The sequence below is a fragment of the Echiichthys vipera genome (assembly GCF_963691815.1).
Source record: "Echiichthys vipera genome assembly, chromosome: 6".
NCBI classification, from domain to species: domain Eukaryota; kingdom Metazoa; phylum Chordata; class Actinopteri; order Perciformes; family Trachinidae; genus Echiichthys; species Echiichthys vipera.
The window spans coordinates 32,592,667-32,613,659 of record NC_139831.1 but is presented as its reverse complement, the minus strand read 5'-3'; the positions used below and the strand labels follow the sequence as shown (position 1 = coordinate 32,613,659).

At 42.1% G+C, this 20,993-nt stretch overlaps 1 protein-coding gene across 1 annotated transcript in view; it reads left to right on the top strand.

Moving 5' to 3' along the window:
* Window positions 1–220: 220 nt before the first annotated feature.
* The window catches only part of trappc11 (trafficking protein particle complex subunit 11), a 33,061-nt gene continuing 12,288 nt past the window's right edge, over window positions 221–20,993 (top strand). Inside the window, exons 1-18 of the mRNA XM_083914965.1 lie at window positions 221–542; window positions 1,194–1,422; window positions 1,598–1,767; window positions 2,972–3,042; window positions 3,394–3,508; window positions 4,335–4,434; window positions 4,629–4,702; window positions 5,046–5,142; window positions 6,478–6,611; window positions 7,306–7,447; window positions 7,777–7,870; window positions 7,973–8,052; window positions 9,849–9,927; window positions 10,421–10,475; window positions 14,947–15,092; window positions 16,794–16,855; window positions 20,106–20,238; window positions 20,415–20,545. Coding sequence (XP_083771091.1) covers window positions 1,216–1,422; window positions 1,598–1,767; window positions 2,972–3,042; window positions 3,394–3,508; window positions 4,335–4,434; window positions 4,629–4,702; window positions 5,046–5,142; window positions 6,478–6,611; window positions 7,306–7,447; window positions 7,777–7,870; window positions 7,973–8,052; window positions 9,849–9,927; window positions 10,421–10,475; window positions 14,947–15,092; window positions 16,794–16,855; window positions 20,106–20,238; window positions 20,415–20,545 — 1,890 coding nt within the window. The 5' untranslated portion in view covers window positions 221–542; window positions 1,194–1,215. The remainder of the gene's footprint in view (window positions 543–1,193; window positions 1,423–1,597; window positions 1,768–2,971; window positions 3,043–3,393; window positions 3,509–4,334; window positions 4,435–4,628; window positions 4,703–5,045; window positions 5,143–6,477; window positions 6,612–7,305; window positions 7,448–7,776; window positions 7,871–7,972; window positions 8,053–9,848; window positions 9,928–10,420; window positions 10,476–14,946; window positions 15,093–16,793; window positions 16,856–20,105; window positions 20,239–20,414; window positions 20,546–20,993) is intronic.

The window sequence follows — 20,993 nt, the reverse complement described above, 5'->3', positions numbered from 1 at the left end:
ATAGGATGTCGTGTTGAGAAATAGGATTATTATCATTTTAGTTAGTTGTGAATATTATCATCATTATTATTGGGATTATTCATCTGCCTTTTTTAAAAATAATAATAATAAAATAATGTATTCAATATTTCGTAAATAATGTAGTTTGTGAGGTAGCATTTAACTTTGAAAAGTCGAACCGGAAGTGTTATTCAATGTCCGTCAGCTAGCTAAATAACTAGCTGGTGTGTTGTTGCTTCAGCAACAGCTGGTAAAAGATCTATTATGTTGTGATTCCGTCGAGTAGACACATCGGTGACTAACTGTGTTGTCCAGCGCTGGAATTGTCCACAACGAGACCAGGCAGCCGGAAACTACAAGTACACTGACGTTTGTTTGCTCGTCAAACTCGCGACCTCGCCCACAAACTGTTACGTTACTAGCTTTTAGCGTTAACTGTGAACCTTGACAGGCACCCCTGCTGCTCTGATAACAGCCTAGGAAGTGCCGCTAGCTGACTAGACCACCGTTACATTACATTCACTTGAAGTAATGCAGCTGAGGTATGTTGTTAAATTAATCTGTTTGATTGACGCCGTTACCGTTAGCTTAGTAAATCATCTTACTTCCGCTTTCGTCTTGACGGTTACTGTGTACTTTGCTAGCAAAAAAATAGACCTAAGTTAATGCGTCAACCGCCTTTTGAATGTAACTACAGTAGTTGTGTACATGAATGAGATGTGCTAACTTAGCTCTCAATGAATGTGTTAACTTGGGCGGAGGTGAGGCTCCAGTCTGTGCATGTAAACAACTGAGCTGTCTGTTAGCAGATTCTTAGCTTAACTCTGCTAACTGAGCTAGTGCTAAGCTTCAAGTCATGTGACCTGCGAGCTGACATCCACAAAGCCTCTGTCTGTTCATGCTCGGTGCTTCGAAGAGGCGCGTGTCTTGTAATTCCCAATGATACTGACTTTCTGCACAAAAGTCATTTTTATCGCAATGTAATTAAGTCAAATACAATTTTGAAAAACTCCTTGTCTATTTTGGTCAAGAAACACAATAGAATATTGAAAGTAAATCTCTTAGCATTCTTGCTCATTTAAGCTACATATTAGTATTGCTGCACTAGGATATACAGTCCAGTAAGAGTATTTAAAAAATCTGTTAGCTTTAAAGGTGTTTCTGTTGCAGTGATGGTGCTCTGTCCTCTGCAGGTGTGTTCATTGGTAAACCATCATGATGGCAGGTTCCCAGTGGGAGCTTCCTCCAGAGCTATGTTGTAGGCCTATGGCCTTTGTGGCTTTAACTGGTCTAGATGTGGTCTACAACGCCGTGCACAGGGCCATTTGGGACGCTTTCTGCGCCAATCGGCGAGCTGACAGAGTTCCCATCTCTTTTAAAGTCCTCCCAGGAGACCATGAATACCCCAAATGTCGCACTAAGGTGAGAAGTCAATAGAGAGATCTAGATATCCAAAAAACAAACACAATAAAATATCCCAACAAACCAAACTTATGACATGAAATAGATGTTGAGATCTGTTAAGTCTTAATGTGAGGTCAGTGTATGTATACCTTTTTCTCTAAACACTTAATCTTGTTCCTGTCTGCGTGTCTAGAGAACGTCCTATGAGTGGTACATCCCAAAAGGGATCCTGAAAACAGGTTGGATGAATAAACATCTGAACCTGGTACCAGCTTTGGTTGTGCTATTCTACGAACTTGACTGGGATGACCCGCAGTGGAAAGAGAAACAATCTGAATGTGCAACTAAAGTGGAGATTGTGAGGTAGGTGTTCATTTTATTTGCTTTCAAAAAGGGTTTTATTGGGTTAGTAGCAGTGAGAGAGCAAGTAGATGCTTCACGGTTTAGTTTGATCAGGTACATTCTACTGCTTTTCTGTACTGTTTATGTGGGGTTCTGTTGTGCTGGTTAGTGTTGTTTTTTTCACCTTTTCTCATTTCATTTGTCACGTGGCTTTTGAGCATTTGTTTTTGAGTTTTACTAAAAGAGGTGTAAAGAGCTCCATAACTACCATTATCCATTTCCACTTATATTTTAAATAGTTTCCAACTGATGCAACTCTGCTAGAAGCCTGTTGTTGTAGCACAGTAAAAACATGTTGCTTCTTCCCTTTTTCAAAACTTGTTCTTATTAAAAGCTTTTCTGACTGCTGTCATACCTTTAATCAACCACGGCAATCAAACTGGGCTTTCTATTGTTGAAACTGTCATGCAGATCAGTTCTTTATACCTTTCACAGAAACAGAACTGCAGCAAATGTCATCTGTGAGGTTCATTTATTGTCATTGTATAACACAGAGTTCCACAACGTAATGCAGCTATCATCTCTTTATACTACATAGACAAAACAAAAGCAGGAGTGCATTCATAAAGCGCCTTTTTAGCATCAGGAGGAATGTAAACATCAGAAAATCAGCAAAAACACTGGTGAATGCTCTGGGCAGATAATATGTCCGGCATCTAACATAAAAGATTTGTCTATCAGCTTTGACTGCGTTTGAGTACCAAGCATCGGCGATGCAAACATAGAACCCACCACTAAGACCAGTGTTCAAATACAGCAGTGTACACTATTCAGCTACAGGCAGGCAGGATTATTCCCAATCAGAAGATTATTTATTGACTGACACTGTCAGAGTTTTCAAACCAATCATTTTCCCTCTGCTTACTCTCTTGCCATCACAGTTTAGCTCATGACTCATAAACGTGACTATGTAGCAGGCTGATATTGAAACAAAATATGGGAGGAAATGCTAAACCACAGTTTGAGAACCAGTGATTTAAGTGCTTAAAAAAAAAAGCAGATCTACAATCAGGTTTTCAGCCCAAGGCTGCACAAATGCATACGTGCTCCAGTAACCAAGGCAAAAAGACAAATGAAAACATAAAACTGGCCGTAGCATCTGCATATGCTACTGCCTCTGGACTCCAGTTTTGCAGTCATGGGTGTTGTGTGTGTTTGTCTTTAGAACTAGTCTTCAGGGCAGGAACACCAAGGTGGCTGTGGTTCTAATCCAGAAGAAAACTCCTCTACCCCCAGGTAAGGATCTCCACTGAATCATATACAGTTTATGCATGTGTCATATTCCGTTCAAAAACATTTCAACAGCATTTTCAGTAAATCTCTGCCCCTCTTTCTGACTGGCAGCAGTACAGAATGCCTTGTACCTTTTTATAAATAAGGGCCACATGTGTACTGGAAAACCTAAAACACATCTGAGCAGTTTTCTTTTTATCTAATAGTTAGACTTTCAGTAAACTGTCAACCAAATTAGCTTTAGACATTAGGCAGCAACTTTCCATCTAGTTTTAACCCCAGCCACAGCAACGTGCTGTCTTTTTCCAGTTTCTTTGACCTGCCAGACCGTCACTTATTTTCTCATTTGTACAGGAGAGGACCTGGTAGCATCAGAGAGAGCAGCATCCCTTTGTAACGCCTGTGATCTGTCTGGAAAGAGTCTCTTCGTACTGCCACACACCGACCACTTAGTGGGCTACATTATAAGGTAGCTACCAAGACACTAGTAGTTACATATTGTTATACATGTACAACGATGTAGTCACCTGCCATTTGGTTCTCCAGATTACTCTAATTTGAAGTTTGTGTTTTACATGAAGAGTTTAGTCTGATAAATAACAGTGGAATACACTTCATTGTGTTCTTTGATTAATCCATAATGCGGTAGGGCTGTTCGTTATGACGATATGTATCGTATAACCACATGTATCATATAACGAAAAACATCTATTGTTTCATATTTTGCTCTATCGTTTATCTCGTGGTTTCATGAATCATGCACTTTACAGGTTGAGGGGTGAAGATGAAGTGAGCCGAAGCCTGAACCTGAAAGTAGTCGCTCCTGCGTTATTAGCTGTGTTTCTCTTTTAATTAAATATCTTTTTTGTCCTTTGGATATTTAGTAATAATCAAAAGGGAGTATTTGATCATAACATGATGTAATCAACAGCACCAATAACTCTCATCCTGACGTAAATTGCATCCACTGCAGTGCTCATTATAGACGTTCAATCTGACAGTGTGACGCAGCGCTGATAAAGTGAGACTATAATTCTAAATATACCGTCAGCTATTGTCAAAGAAGGATACAAACAAAACACATTTAAGTTTTATAACAACAGTACTTTTAAAAAGATACCAGTATCAGAAACCAGAAATCAGAAATCGCATCACACAGTAACCGGCTACGTGACCATGGGCACCAGTGGTATACCAGCCTTGACACACAGAAATGATTCAAATGTATGTTTGCAGCAAAATAGTTGCAGCATATAAATCTTTCTTGAATTGTATTCTTCCCTGTGATTCTGTAGGTTGGAAAATGCTTTCTATGAACATGCTCAGACATACTACTACACTGAGATCCGTCGTGTCAAATCACATAAAGAGTTCCTCAACAAGACAACACATCAGGTAAGAAGATACACACACACACACACACACACACACACACACACACACACACACACACACACACACAGAGCAAATAAATGCAAGTCAACTATAGTTTGGGTGTGTGCAAAGGCTTAGAAAGAGCTTTTAAATGCCATCTTTCACACTGTCCTCTTCCTCTCCTCCTCTTCATCTCTTCTCCATGGTGGTCTCAGCTGCTGTTTGTCAGACACCAGTTTAAAATTGCCTTCTTCAGCGAGCTGAAACAGGACACCCAGAATGCTCTCAAGTAAGTCTGAGCCTATAGCTTCATAATGGATAAGATTCTTTCTTGTTTGTTATGATCAGTATTGAGACATGATATTTTTCAGCAGCTGTTTTTCCATCTTCAGATAAAAAGTGTGTGGAAATAGGGATGTTCTTATTGTTCATAATTAAAGGGGACAAACTACTGATCAGTGTTTCTTTTCATCTCTTTTGCCTGGCATCACAAATGTATTTTTCCTCTTGTTTTCCCATCATGAAAACAGAAGAATTAGTGGCTTTTTATTTAAGCATAAAATGTTCAATGTAGACCTGTATGTTGTACTCTAGCTGCTTCTCTTATTTTGTAAGTGTGTTTGTGTCTGTAGGTACTACAGAACTGCATACAGCCTGGTTCATGAGCTCAGGGCCCACGAGACAAACATGTTGGAGATCAAAACTCTGGCTGGATTCATCAACTATAAGGTCAGTAGCAGTTGTAGTTTTGTGATAATGCTCTTCTGATCAACAATTTGGCCAGTGACAAAGTGTCTTGGAAGAACAACTGGGAGCTGCTGTTGCTGCTGTACAGTAGTGAACAAAGATGATAAAAAATCAGTATTGGAAACGGAGACAGATTTTTTAAGTTGACACTGAATCACCAGCTGAGACTTTTTGATATTTTCTGTCTCTAAATATTCAACATTCGGTTTGTTTCCACTATGGTCGAATACCCGGAATGAGGTGGGTCTATTCTGCAGAAACGGCCCTAATTTGCATGCGAGTCGTTTAACTGGCCCTTTATTTCCACTCGTGCTTGTACATGTGCAAACACACACACACACACACACACACACACACACACACAAAAATGCAATATACAAATTTTGAGAAAATGCATCATTTTTGGAATTTTTCTAAAACGTTTCTACTGCTTTTTTATCAGCGTTCTCTCTGCAATCATTCTGCAGCGGCGGTACTGTTGAGCATCGTTGCTAAACTTTCACATGGTCTTTGCTCATGTGTTTCCCTGCGTGTCGGGATGGACCAAATACATGGGCACAGATGGATAGATAGATCATTTCAAATTGTTACATTTGAGAAGAGAGTTTGGTGTGGTGGGAGAATGGGTCACGTTTGGTTCACCAAGAACCAAAACATTTTTACAGCGCCCAGAATTTTTAAGGTGGAGTGTTTTCTTTCATGTTTCCTGTTACATAAGTAGATGTTGTGAATCATACAGTCCACCTTAAATCAAACTTCAACTATTCTGTATTTCTAATTTTGAGAAAGAGCGTCGCTCTGCTGTATCACTGATCGCCGGTGACCCAAACCAATTCAGAGTGATACGTCACCTCCAGAGTCTCCTAATTCCCTCTGGGGCCTTTTTTCGAAACACGGAGAGTGAACGACCATTTGAGAGGGCGTGGCCTGATACTTTCAGAGTGTACACATTTTAACCTGATGGAAACGCACCTTTTATTACGGATGCCTTTTTCTTTCAGAGCAGTCAACAGAAATTAGTTGTCTTCCGTCTCTGTTACTCTAGCTTTTTCCATTACACTTAGTTTCATAGTTGCTCTTTCATTGTAAGACAAGAATCACAATTACTGCTGTTATCCCGCACTACTCAGTGTTCAGTGACACAAAATAAAAGAGAAGTAATTTGACTGACAGCATGGGATTTAACTCGTGGGCTTCTCCATGGATGATTTGATTCGTGATTTCGTTCACCACCTTTCATTTCTCTCTCTCTCCCTCCCTCCCTCCTTCTCCCTCTCTCTCTGGCTCCTTTGATGTCTCCTTTTTTCTTTCTTTTAGATCTGTCGTCTGTGTTTCCAGCATAACACTCCTCTAGATGCTATAGCCCAGTTCAGGAAACACATTGACCTGTGTAAGAAGAAGATCGGCAGCGCTGAACTGGGATTCGAGCATGCCGCATGGATGTCTAAACAGTGAGATACACACTTCTAGTGATAGACCGATACATTGGCCAGCCCATTTTTGTGTTTTTTAGTTGTATCGTATTGGCTGATGCAAGCTGCTGCGTTCACCGGCGTCCACAGGCAGCTCCGTGTTGCTGTAGATGCCTTTTTTAAGCACAATAAATGATCCTTTTTTTTTTTAAATTGAGACTCGTAACATTTTTTATCATCATTATGTTATTTTTATAATGTAAATTTAGAGAGCAAATGTAGTATCGGCTCCAAATATCAGCTCAAGTAAATCAGCAGTCCGTTTCTTCTGTCATCGGCTAAGGCTGATGAAAAAACAAAATTGGTATCGGCCCAATTCGAAATCTCCATATCGGTCGATTCCTACACACTCAATCTCATACCCATGTGAACATGTTGAAGTGATTAGACCTGAATCCAGAAAACATAATGTATACATTTATTAGAAATGTTAGAAATCCAATAAATAGGTCTTGGGATATCTGACAACAATATTGTGATTTAAGAGCTCTAAAAACTGTCAGCGAGTCTAAAACTGGCTAAAGTCCTGTAGTGTGAACTAAGCCCTACCAGAGTAATTTTGTACCTGGAAAAATTTTTTATCCCTGAAGAAGGCAGATTTGTACATCTACTGTATAATGCCCATGTCATAACCTCAAACCCCAACTGTCTCCTCTTCTTTGCTTCCTTACAGGTTCCAGTCGTTTGGTGAGCTGTTTGATGAAGCCATAAAGTTGGGTCTGACAGCAATCCAGACCCAGAACCCTGGTTTCTACTACCAGCAAGCTGCCTGTTACAGCCAGGACAGGAAACAACAGGCACAGCAGCTTTGTCAGGTCATTATATTGCAACTACTGTTACTACGTCTCTAAGAACCATGTCAGAAACCAAAAAGGTTTACACCTGATCCAAATAGCCAGCTGTTGTAGAGAGGAAGGGGGGAGACAATGACATTTAAACATTTAATTTAATAGCAGATGGAAAACATTCATAGTGTTGCACTTCTGTTCACACAGAGAGCGACAAAAATAGTTGTGTAAAGAATGAAAAACCCCAATATCCTGTTGTTGTTGTCGTCGTAGTACTAGTAAGTGCTGCTGCAGGGTTTGTATCTTCTCCATCAAACACCAGCTGATGGGTTAACTGGATTGGTTGGTTGTTGTAGGCTGGAATGAGTAATCCCTCCACTGAACCAGTGGACACCCAGGGTGGGGGACTTGACTTCTACGGCCAGAGACCATGGAGACAAGGACACCAGAGTATGTCCACACACGTACACACACATCCACCTTAATCCAAGTGTCTTTGATTGATTTATGTTTTATGGGTAAAACATGGCTTCTGTGCTGCTGTATTTCCAGGTATTGATCCTCCAGATGCAGAGAAGGAGAAGACAGGGATTCTGGCCCTGCAGATTAAAGAGAGAGATGTACCACATTCTGTAAGCACACACACTTAACTGAATACACAGCTGCAGACATATTTTAGCTCAGTTTCATGTCCTATGTATTCTAAGGCAGCAGTTGTCAAACCCAAAGGACTATATAACTTATATATGATTATAGCATCTTTTCAGTTCTTCGGATGGTTTTCATTTGAAGAAAATGAGACAATCCCTGTGAAAATGGTTTGCATTTATATCTGCCACAGTGTCCCTTTTGATACTAGGAGCATGTCAAGCAAAAATACTACTCAGTCAGGGTTTTTTCTTGCAAAATTTGGACTGGTGACGGGAGAGAAGATTTTAAGACACATGTGCGTGCACGAGAGCTTAAGTGTGCATGCTCGTCAAGTAACACTTGCATGAAGTGCCTAGCCACTGAATACTGAACTAACGTAATGTGCACAAAACCAGGTCCACCTGACCTTTATCATTCATACAACTGTGTCACCCACAGCCCAAGAACCAAAACAGTTCCCTCCAAAATATCACTCACTGTTTACATTATTATTATTTCCACCCTTATTATTTGTGAGCATTAAGTGTGCCAGGGCTGACTTCAAAACATAGAAGTTTAGCATCGCGCTGGTTCGCAAAATCCAAAACGGATTACGTCAGAAAATAAGATACACGTTATGTTCAGTGAATCTTCACATTTGAATACCTTTTTATATTATATTTCAAGCTTAAATGTGATATTTTCTTATTAAATAGTCGCCGATTTTCCGCCACATTATGAGGTCTTTGAAGCATAAAATATAGGTGAAACAAGGGTTTTTGTACCAAACTTTGTGTTTCAAAATTACTGGAGTCCTCCTGTCTCCAAGCAGCAAATGAAACCACGGCGTCGCTCTGCGGTGGGGTGCGTTCACGCTCAACGCAAACTTTGGTCTTAACTGGGCTTTAAGCGCTGTTCAAAGAGTCCAATTGAAACTTGCAGCTACTTGCCATGTGCAGGTCTGTAACGTTCTGAAACCTGCCCGTTCAGACCAAGGAGATAAGGTGAGACAGTTTATTGAGCTCAACTAAAACGACAGGATATTAAAGACAAAGAAAGAGTCATAGTTCTGTATTACAGTTCATTTATCAACTATTTTATCCATTAGTTGATTAATCTAAATCATTAAATATCCTCCAAAGAATTGAATTGACTGTTTCATTTCGAGTGCATTTTATTTTCACAAAGTTTTATATATTAAAATGCAAAACTGTAGGTTCAAACTAGCAACAACAACATGATAACAAGAAACAGGCTAAAATTACAAAACAAGAGCTTATTTTTTGGATCTTGGTGACCAAACGTGACCCATTCTCCCACCACACCAAACTCTCTTCTCAAATGTAACAATTTGAAATGATCTATCTATCCATCTGTGCCCATGTATTTGGTCCATCCCGACACGCAGGGAAACACATGAGCAAAGACCATGTGAAAGTTTAGCAACGACGCTCAACAGTACCGCCGCTGCAGAATGATTGCAGAGAGAACGCTGATAAAAAAGCAGTAGAAGCGTTTTAGAAAAATTCCAAAAATTATGCATTTTCTCAAAATTTGTATATTGCATTTTTGCGTGTGTGTGTGTGTGTGTGCGCGTGTGCGTGTGCGAAACATGGTCAGTAATGTGCCGGGCCTTTAAACTAATAAAGTCACAGTAACAATGCAGCAAAGAAGCAAGTAGTTTTCAGCACAAAATGCTCCACGGTCTAAAAATCCAAATCCTTTGTAGTCATAGCCCCATATTCAAAAACTGTACATCTGCATTAAAAGCTGCTTCTGTCCGTCTCTGCCTCTACAGGAGCTGATCATAGCACTTCTCAGTAATGCTGTGGCCCAGTTTAAGAAGTACAAGTGCCCTCGAATGAAGAGTCACCTGAGTGAGTATCATTGTGCTCAGCAGGTCCTTCAATTCCTCCAGTGGCCCTGAAGAAACCTTCAGCAAAAATGAAGAATGTTCCATTTCATTATTATTGAAGGCATTACATTTTATTCTACTCATATCTGCTGTGTGTATTTTATAGTGAGATTGACTATCATGGTTGGCTTCCCTTTCGACCATGTTGAAGTAAACAGCTTCACTCTACAGTAGGTAGACATGTTTGAGGCTTTGGTGTAGCATGTAGAATATGAGCATTTTTGACATGTTATGTGAGGTGAGGTCAAACTTTCAGCCTTAAAGGAGCATTTTCTGGTCCCCTTAAGATTGAGAAGGGCCTGGTTGCAGCTGCCAGGAAACCAGATGGGAAACACAAAAACTTCAAAATAAAATCGTACTGACACTTCCAGTAAAGCAATCTCAGAGCGGCCCCCTGTTGTGTCTACTTTGTCACACACACTGTTAATATTTGTCTCATATGTGTCTCCTTATAGTGGTGCAGATGGGAGAGGAATACTACCATGCTAAAGACTACACCAAAGCCCTAAAGTAAGTCAAAACACATGCAGTACACTCTCTGAGAATGGCATGGAGATGCTCAGAAAACTCTTGGGAGTCACCTTATAGTGATACTACACTCAAAGTGTCGGCCATTACATTACATTACATTTCATTTAGCTGACACTTTTAGCCAAATTTTTTTTAAATCATCTTCTTAGCCAAGGTGCAGTCGAGAGAGATGCGTTTTAGCCTACGGTGGAAGATGTGTAGATTTTTCCGAATGTTAATGGGGAGCTCGTTCCACCATTTGGGAGCCAGGACGGCAAACAGTCGTGACTTAGTCGAGTGACTCTGTCCTGGATGTAAGCTGGGCCTGATCCGTTAGTAGCACGATAAGCAAGTGCTAGTGTCTTGAAACGGATGCGAGCAGCTACAGGAAGCCAGTAAAGGGAGCGGAGGAGCGATGTATCCTCCTGATGTTGTGCAACATGTATCTGCACCATCGGGTTGTTGCAGCAATGTTGGCGGTAAGGGAGAGTTGGTTGTTAAGAGTCACACCCAGATTCCTTGCAGTCTGGGTGGGGGCTACCACAGAGTTGTCAAGGGTGACTTCCTTTTCTAGGAAGAAACAGGCAGAGATCTGTTCTGTTGGGTGTCATAGCTGTGATATGACAAGCCATGTGAGAGAATAACAGAACCAAGGGAGTGTGTTTACAGAGAGAAGGGGAGAGGCCCCAGGACTGAACCTTGAGCGACCCCAGTAGTAGGATGACAGGGTTCCAACACAGAGCCTCTCCTAGTTACCCTGTATTTGCGTTTTTTTAGGTAGGATGTGAACAGGGAGAGTGCAGAGCCTGATATACCTAAATGCTGTAGTGTGGAAAAAAGGATCTGGTGGTGTCAAATACTGCAGAAAGGTCCAAAAGGATGAGTGCAGAGGAGAGAGAGGGGCTGCCCTAGCCATGTGAACTTGCTCGGTGACAGCAAGAAGGGCAGTTTGGGTTGAGTAGCCGGCCTTAAAACCAGGCTGCTGAGGATCAAGGAGGTTGTTCAGGTGAAGTTAGTAGAAGAGTTGGTTAAAGACAGCACGCTCCAGTGCTTTGAAGAGAAATGGAAGAAGAGAGACAGGTCTGTAGTTATTTGCTTCAGATGGGTCAAGGGTTTACTCATGCCTCTTAAAGAGAGTCAGGGAAGCAGCCAGTGGATAAAGATGTGTTAATAGAAGAAGAAGGTCAGGTACAATAGATTGGAGAAGGTGAGAGGGGATGGGGTCAAGGGGGCAAGTGTTTGGGCAGACAGATGTTATAAGAGTAAGAACTTGATCCGGAGATAGGGGGGTGAGAGAGGATAACGCAGGGGAAGAAGATGAGATTGGTGGAAAGGTAAGATCAGGAGGTGGGGTGGAGAATGAAGAGCGTATGGCAGCTACCTTTTTTAGGAAGTAGTTGACTTTGTAGTTTACTTGGTAGAATTGAGGATGGAGGAGTAGGAATGGGGGCAGTCAAGGAGGTTAGAGAAGAGTTTTCTTGGGTTTGAGAAGGAGGATTGAATTTTAGTCTGATAGAAATACTTTTTGGCAGCAGAGATGGAGGCAGTGAAGGAGGAGAGAAGAGATTGATAGGTAAGCAGGTCATCAGGGTGTTTTGGTTTCTGACATTTCCTTTCTGCTGCCCGTATAGTGGCTCTCTCATCACACACTCAGACAACCACGGGGTTGGGGGGGACTTAGGAACCCGTCGTGAAGTCAGGGGACAGAGAGAGTCGAGAGAGGAGGACAGAGTAGAGAGGAGAGTGTCTGTGGCAGAGTTAGGATGCATGTGGACAGGTACTGTTGATGAATATGACTATTTTAGGGTTAATGCCTGATGACGTGTCCATTATCTGGAATTAATGGACAATGGGGAGGCCAGTGGAGTTCATTGATCCCTGATTGTAGACACCTCAAAGGGAATTATCCCACGTATATATAGACCTTTTCAAAGTTGTAAACATAAACAATCTAAATGTATCCACGTTTGACTCCTGTTGCAGTGAATGTATATGACATCAGCTGACAGGAAGTTAACAAGGACCAAGGCTGTTGCCTAGCAATTGAATTACATTAAAAAAAGGTCTATATCATGGTCTCCTGCAAAATAAAAATGTTTTTATTAATATATATTTTACATGATGGTGTGGTGGTGAGCACTATCGCTCACAGCAAGAGGGTTCCATGTGGGTTCTCCGGCTTCCTCCCACAGTCCAAAAGAATGCATGTGTTAGGTTAATTGATGTCTCTAAGTTGCACATAGGTGTGAATGTGAGTGTGAATGGTTGTCTGTCTCAGGGTACGTCCACACGAGAGTTTCGCACGAAACCAGTGAAACCGATTCTAAACGCTGTAGTACACATGCCAGGCCTGGATGTGGCGCTGTAACCGCCACAGAAATACACCAACAATGGAGAAGAAGAGACGGGGAGACGCTGTGGAGAATCCAAACACCAGAGATTTTCTCTCCAAATCTGGAGACTTCCCAAATCCTGGAGGCTTTTGTGCTGTTTTGGACTCTGATGCACCAATCACTCTGCAGTTAGTGTCCTCAACGAGCAGAGGGTGCTGCTCGGAGCCCCTACCCCGTCCCAAAGCACTCAGACGCCACTTTCTCTTTACATTTAGAGACTTTTCACATTCTTAGAACTTGAGACTAGAGAGCAGTTTAGCTCCTTATTTAGAGCATCAGGGAAAAGGGAGAAATCTGTGGTCGGCCTAATTCCTTCCCATGCATGTGGCTCAGAGTCCAGTTCAGTAAACAGTCTACTGGTCCGTCTCTCTGTCTCACGCATTAGCAATGTTGTTTTTGTGTGACACCGCGGGGGTTAGAGGTCCGAGGTGGGGCGATGACAGCATCTTTAAACAAAGTATGCGGTTTCACCATCCAGACGACATATATAACGCCATATGAGGCATTTTCAAATCTTCCCACTCTGGGACCTGGTTACAAAAGATACCGTTTTCGGGCGGTTGCGTGTGGATGGTAGGCCAAAATGATACTAAAGTCTTCATGTGGACGGGCCCACTGTTGGTCTCTATGTGCCCTGCCATAGCCTGGCGCCCTGTCCAGAGTGTACCATGCCTCACGCTGGGATCGGCGACCCCGTCAGGGATAAGCAGTTAAAGATGATGGATTTTCATACATTTTGCAATCAAAAAATCTAACTTAACTCTCTGGTAACACCTGAGGTTTTGACTGATACCTGGAATAATCATTACGTTGTTCCAGTAAGTTGGATGAATCTCAGACACGACTTGGAAACAGGAGATATTTTTAGTCTGCCCTGCTCATAGAACGTCACGTATGAGCCAGAAAGCTAGCGCTAACGTTATGCCAACACGATTCAAAGTCAATAACATTGTGTACATTTGGCAAACTGTAAATATAATTTGACAGTATGTTTAATAACAAAACAAGCTTGCTATCCAGCTACGTCATTGTCCCCAAATCAATATCAAGATAGTCATGACAAAAGATAATCCATGTGTTCCTGTCGGCTGCAGCCTGAAGTAGTGATCTGAACAGTATATGGGATGTTAGATGATCGCTGAATTTACTTCTTGAATCCATCCACATCCTGTGGTGTTGGGGCTATGACTACGCTCAGTGTTGGAAATAATAATGATAACTTTAATTGTATAGAAAAAAACGCAGTTAATAAAGTGCTTTGACAGAAAAAATCAAAATAGGTAGGCAAGTCTATAAAAATTTGTTTTAAGAAGCGAGGACACTGAATCAGCAAGCCTTATCTCTGTGGGCAGGTTGTTCCAAAGCCGAGGCGCTCTGATGGAGTAAGCTCGGTCACCTTTTTTTGAGCCTCGGCCTTGGAACAGTTAAAATAGGCTCAAGCAGGCTCGTATGGGGTCAGCATGTCTGAAATGTATTCTGGGGCTAGACCTTGACGAGCCTTAAAAGTGATCAGTAAAATCTTAAAATCAATTCTGAAACGTACAGGGAGCCAGTGGAGTGAAGCTAAAATTGGAGTGATGTGATGTCATCTGTTAAAACCAGTGAGAAGCCTGGCTGTTGAGTTCTGGACCAGCTGGAGGCAGGAGAGTGGTTTGTTATTGATACCAATTAAGAGGGAGTTACAGTAATCTAAACGGGAGAAAATGAGGGTGTGGACAACTTTTTCTAGATCAAACCGTGGGAGGATATTTTTGATTTTGGAGATGGTTCTGATGTGGAGGAAGTTCAGGCCCATTAACTTTTAATAGACACCCTGCAGTCAACCAGAATGGAGCATCACCCACACCATAGTGTAAGCATGCAAACTGCTCAGTTCTTTACAAACTTTTTGCAGTAAAGATGTAATATGTACACCCTGTTTGCAGACTGGATGGTAATGGGTGATGAGCCAGGTGAAAAGACCAAATATATTTTCCAAGCAGTACTATTTCCATCTGCCAGTGGAGTTGCTAGGAGATGATTTCTTTAATCTGTGAGCAGGATTACTGAGTGTTTGTATGTGTGTGTTATGTTATCAGGCTTTTGGACTATGTGATGTGCGACTATCGCACAGAGCGATGGTGGGGCCTCCTGACAGCCATATTGACCACGGCTCTGCGCTGTGCTTATCTGATGGCCAGTGTTAAAGACTACATCTCATACTGCATGGAGCTGCTGGGCAGAGGTAAGACAGAAGCTTCTACTGAGCCATCATTAGCCAATGTGTGTCTACCTCTGGTATAACGAAGATAATGCAGGTTATATTGATGTGTCCCATATGAGACCTTTCTCGCCTGACCTGTTTTCTTTTGCTTTTGGCAGAAAAATAAAACATTGAGTGTGAGGCAATATGGCTCTAAATCACAATTAAATGTCCATATTATACAACAATGATTTATCAAGATTTTTCTATATATAATGGTATTTCTCTAAAACCTTTACTAGTTGAACCCAACACTTAAACACATTAGGGCGCACTCACACTGTCCAGTTGAGAGAGGCAGGCATTTGTAAAGCAGGGATGCACGTGTAAGGGCACGAGCGTGTGAACTTGTACGAGCATGACCTGACGGTGGTCTCTGTCTGTTTATATGCGTCTGTTCCCTGCAACAGACATTTAAAAAGATGCGGCGAACGGTTCGCGGTGGTTTGATGCCGAGGTGAAGTGTTTGCTGCAGATTTGGTCGGATGAAACGTTCAAAACAGTCAGACAAAACTAAATCTCCGAGGGGTAATGATGTATAAGCAATACGCATTCGCGCTGAGGCCCAGATCGTTTCAAGTAATGTGAGTACAAGCGGGCCTGGGCCGCAGGGGAAGCGGGACGTGGGACAATTAGGGCGCACTCACACTGTCCATCCGTACCGTGCCCCGTGCTTTAGGGTACTTGTCGTCGTCGTCTTCCCCCCGTGGCCCAGGCTCGTTTGTACTCACACTACCTGGGCCTTGGCGAATGCTTCTTGCTGCCTATACGTCATCACGCCGTAACACGTCACACGCATTGATGACGTCATGCGTCGCTTTGTTTACAAATCTTTCCATAGACCTCAGAGTTTTTGTGCGTCTTGTCCAACTGTTTTTGAATATTTTCATCCGACCAAATCTGCAGTAAACACTCCACCTCCGCATCACACCAAAGTGAACATTTCGCCGCCATTGTTTTAAATGTCCACGCATGGTCCCTCCTTCTTTTTTCTATGCCCGAACAGGCGCACATAAAATGACGTCAGAACCGCCGTAGGCCTCGTGCTCATACAGGTGCGCACGCTCGTGCTCGTACATGTGAAAACATGCTTTACAAAAGCCCACCTCTCCCAAACGGGCCATGGACAGCAAGTGTGCCGCTTCCTCCAGCGGTACGGTTGCACTCCCACTGGTCAAAGGAACTAGACTTTAGCCGTGAAACGTCCTGCGGCACGGTACGAATGGACAGTGTGAGTCCGCCTTTAATCAGGGAGAGCAATTAAATAACAAAACACATTTGTAATGGACCTGGCATGTGATTGTTTGCCAGAATAATGATCCCAAAATGTATAAAACCCAGATGGTCCGTGCCCCGTGCACTCCACCTCCGCATCAAACCACCGCAAAACCGTTCGGCAGCTTCTTTTTAATGTCTGTCGGGGGGAGCAGGCGCATTTAAATGGACATCAGGACCACCGTCAATGCTCGTGCTTGTACGCACACTTGTACATGTGCATCCGTGCTTTACTAAAGCCCACCTCTCTCAACTAGGTCGCGGCCAGCAAGCATGCCGTGCCTGGGCGCGGTACGGTTGTGCTCACACTGATCAAACGAACTAGACTTTAGCCGTGAAGCGTGCTTGAGCCTGGTACGAGTGAGTGCGCCTGTAGAGAGGTAATGATTTAATTGTTTTGTCTTCTAGCTTCAACCTTGAAGGAGGAGCAGAAGCTGAGGATTGAGAAAAATCTCATAAAAGTCCTGATGGTGAGTAGAAGGATTCCATCCAATTAATAACTAAAGCCCAGTTCAGAACAAGATTCATAACCACACAAGTTGAAACTTGCAACTACTTGCAACGTGCAGGTCTGCAACCTTCTGAAACCTGCCCGTTCAGACCAGTGACACATGGTGAGACGGGTTATCATCTCCATAGCAACGCCTCTCTGTATTTCAGTTCTTACCTCAAACTTTTCAGGCTTATTTTAGTAGCTGGGTATAATTATTAAAAAAAAATGTATTATTGAATTCTGCAGACAAGTACACAGAAAAAAAAAGTATGATAGTTGTACAGTGCGCCTGCTTTAAGCTGGAAAAACACAGACAAGAACAGAAAAACCCCCAACATGAATCCCGCTATCCCTCCAAACAACCAGCGTCAGGCACGGTCACAACAACCCACCAAGTACCAGAATAACATGTAACATAAGTAGATAGCAGTGGTGGCTCCTGACAAACTTCTTAGGGGGGGCAACTTTTGGGATGATGGCTAAGATGACCCGTTCAATGGGTCAAATCCTAATAAATAAAAGTCAGATAGCTGACTTGACAGTGTTATATTACATCTTTTAATTTTGTTATCCTGTTCAACCACTAGAGGACAACACCAGACATGAATTATACATACTGTACTGTAATTTTATAAAACTATATTAATTTAAATGTCTCAAATAAAATAAATTTGGTTCCACAATAAAACACTTCCAGCGTGGCCATCAACAGATAAATTGTCATCTATTAGTTAAATCCCTGCTAACACAGTTCACAATTTCTAGCCATAAAATAGCGAGAATCAAATCAAAACATATTAAACTATCATCAAAACTGTAATTAATCAAATCTTTCAGAACATATTCAGTATATATTTGGCTAGTAATATGCAATCTGTACAGCTATTTACAATTCAACATAACGCAACTCACCATTTAATAACCCAGTTATTCATCACTTGAATTGAAATTTTGCTTGCCTCCCTTTAAAGCAGGCAAAGTGATCAATTACCCTCTCGTCCAGCGTGTGTCCGTCTTGGCGCCATCGGGGTGAAATAGCATGCAGGGGTAGCAGAACAGAGCATTAGCCACTTCACAACCTGCTAGCCATGTTTTCCTCCAGCTCCAGGAAAATCCACATATGTACGTTTTCCCCGCTTTTGTTGACACCTGCTTGATATTTAAAGTTGGTCGGGGTGGTCCTAATTCTTTAGACACTTTGGGCCTCATTTATCAAACGAACGTGCGGCAGAAAAACGTGCGTACGACCATTTCCTGGCGAACGTCGGCATTTATCAATTTGGACGTGAGCGTGAGCTACGATCAAATCTCACGTCTGGTCTGAGGTCGTGTACGCACATTTGAGCCTGTGTATTTGCGGTGCAGCACAGCAAAATCTGGCTGAAAATAATGAACAAACATCAGCTGTCATTAAGCATAAGCAGTCACATATTAAGAACAGATCAAAACGGATTCTTAAAACGAATAAAAAAAATTGTGGTTGGAGCAATTGATTGTACTCCTTTGCGTCTGAAGGCACCATCCATGAATGATTACGCATTCATCAATCGCCAAAACTACCACTCGATAAATGTACAGGTGATTTGTGATGCCAAGCTATCGCTTTTAAACGTGCTGGCCAGGTGGTCAGGTGACCAGGGGGGACACACGATTCTTGTAAATATCAAAACAGCTCGGCTCCAGCCCCCCGCGACCCCGACATTGAATGAATGAATGAATGAATGAATGAATGAATGAATGAATGAATGAATGAATGTGTTTGCGCGCGGCTGCAGCAAAACGCACTGCAGAGCCAAAGTCATCTCCTCGGTTCGTGGCTACCCTCGATAAATTGCATTAAATCAAACAAGGTATCAGATGATTAACATCTTGGTATGGTTCTTCTAGGTTACAAAGGTATCCTCTTACGGAATACCTAATAACCCGCCGGTAGCGCCGGTGTTGTGCGGTAGAGTAGTTAATAAACTACTCCTATAGGTGGAAATAACAGCCTTCTGATCCAGAATATCACCTATAATACGAGGGGGTGCATTTCACGGCAGGGGTGCTGAATACGGCACACCTGTCCAACAGTGCGCACACGCGCACTCGGGTCACAGTGGAGCGCTGCCTCGGTTTGACTTCCTCCGTTATTCTTATACAGCGTTTTTATGGGCCCCTTTTATTCTACTCTTAAGACTGCCAAAAAGCTCAGCTTTATTTTGCTCCATCTCGGATGTCAGGATGTCGATCTGTGTGTCGGAAAAGTTTCTTTTCTAACCTGCGTTCCTTCTCTCCGTGTTTGACCTCAGTGGGCGAGGCCTCCGAACCAGGAATATTTAGGGGCGTAACGTGTTAATGACGATCGAATTCAGCCACCGCATTTATCAAGGCCCGCTCATTCGTACGCTGAGATTGGTTAGATACGAATGTTTCATAAATCACACGTGGGTCCTTTCCTACGACCAATTCTGCGCTCAGATCTGCGCCCGTTTCCACGCAAGTTTGATAAATGAGGCCCACCATCACTATTGTTTCGAAGACTGAATGGTATTTCCCTCAGTAAAAAAATGAAATAGCAGTTGCTCGCCATCGATCTCGTCTCACTCTCTCACTACGCTTCCCCTGTATCTCTATTATCAGAGCAAAGTTCAAAAGCAACGTCTTTTTCAGGGACGTCCCTGCTTATTTCAGCAAGACAATGACAGGACACATTCTGCACTTGTTCCAACAGCGTGGCTTCGTAGTAAAAGAGTGCAGGTACTAGACTGACCTGCTGCAGTCCACATTATAAAGCTCAAAATACCACAACAGAGACCCCGGACTGTTGTGCAACTGAAGTTGAACATCAAGCAAGAATGGGAAAGAATTCCAACTCCAAATCTTCTATAACTAGTGTCCTCAGTTCCCAAATGCTTATTAATGTTGTTAAAGGAAAGCTGATGTAACACAGTGGTAAACATGCCCCTGTCCCAGCTTTTTTTTAATGTGTTGCAGGCATCAAATTCAAAGTGAGTGAATATTTGAAAAAAACAATAAAGTTTATCAGTTTGAACATTAAATATCTTGTCTTTGTAGTGGATTCAATTGAATATAGGTTAAAAATGATTTGCAAATGATTGTATTCTGTTTTGATGTACGTTTTACACAACGTCCCAACTTCATGTGAATTAGGGTTATAATTAAATCAAGTTTTAATGTACATGTAAAGGAACAAATGTTAGTCACACACTGTTTGTTGTTTTTAGAACGAGGTCCCCGAGGCCGAGCCGGAGTGTGATCCGTCCTCTGTCAGTGCAGCCAGCTCACTGTGGAACGACCGCATGGCTTTGGTCGGATCAAATGACTTCACTATAGAAGTGCAGGACTACATCCCATTCAGTTAGTAAAACACACACACACTCAAACTCTCCCATTCACTCAAAGGAACACTTCAAATTAATATTTTACTCTCCTTCATGTTCATCGTGCACATGAAGAGCCATGCTCCCTGTTCTTCCAGATAAATCTAATGTCATAAAAACTGTCATCTTCCCGCTCTCTATTTCTGACTCCAGTTCAGTGTAAGGCCAAGTTCCAGTCTCCTAGTTTCCATGTAGACGAGCCCATCCAGCTGCAGGTTTTCTTCCAAGCCGACTGTCCTCATCCTTTATCATTCAACAAGCTGGCGGTCAGCCTCAGTAACCAGGTACGCCCTACGCTAATGTAATTAAGACAGAAGACGTTTCTTTTCTCCAGCATCGGCCCAGTGGCTTCTGGATTTTGAATACACAAGCAAGACACATAACAGGCGTACCAAAGAAAGATGCTTTAAGTAATATTTATGTTTGACAAATGTGGGAAACGTCTTTTTACTTTTAAATCGTATCTGTGATAATTCCTTATTAGTAAACAGATTAAAAATTAAAATGAAACACAATAAAAATCACATTCAGTCCTGGATGGTTCACTTAGGCTAAGTTCACACTGCAGTTCCAAGTGACCTGAATCTGATTTCTCCCCTCATATGTGACGCACATCTGATTTACTTTGGACAATGTGAACAGCACAAGTCCCATTGAATTTGACATTTTCCAATTAGAATCAGACCTCTTTTAAATGTTCTTCTGAATCACAAACATAATAATACTTATGTG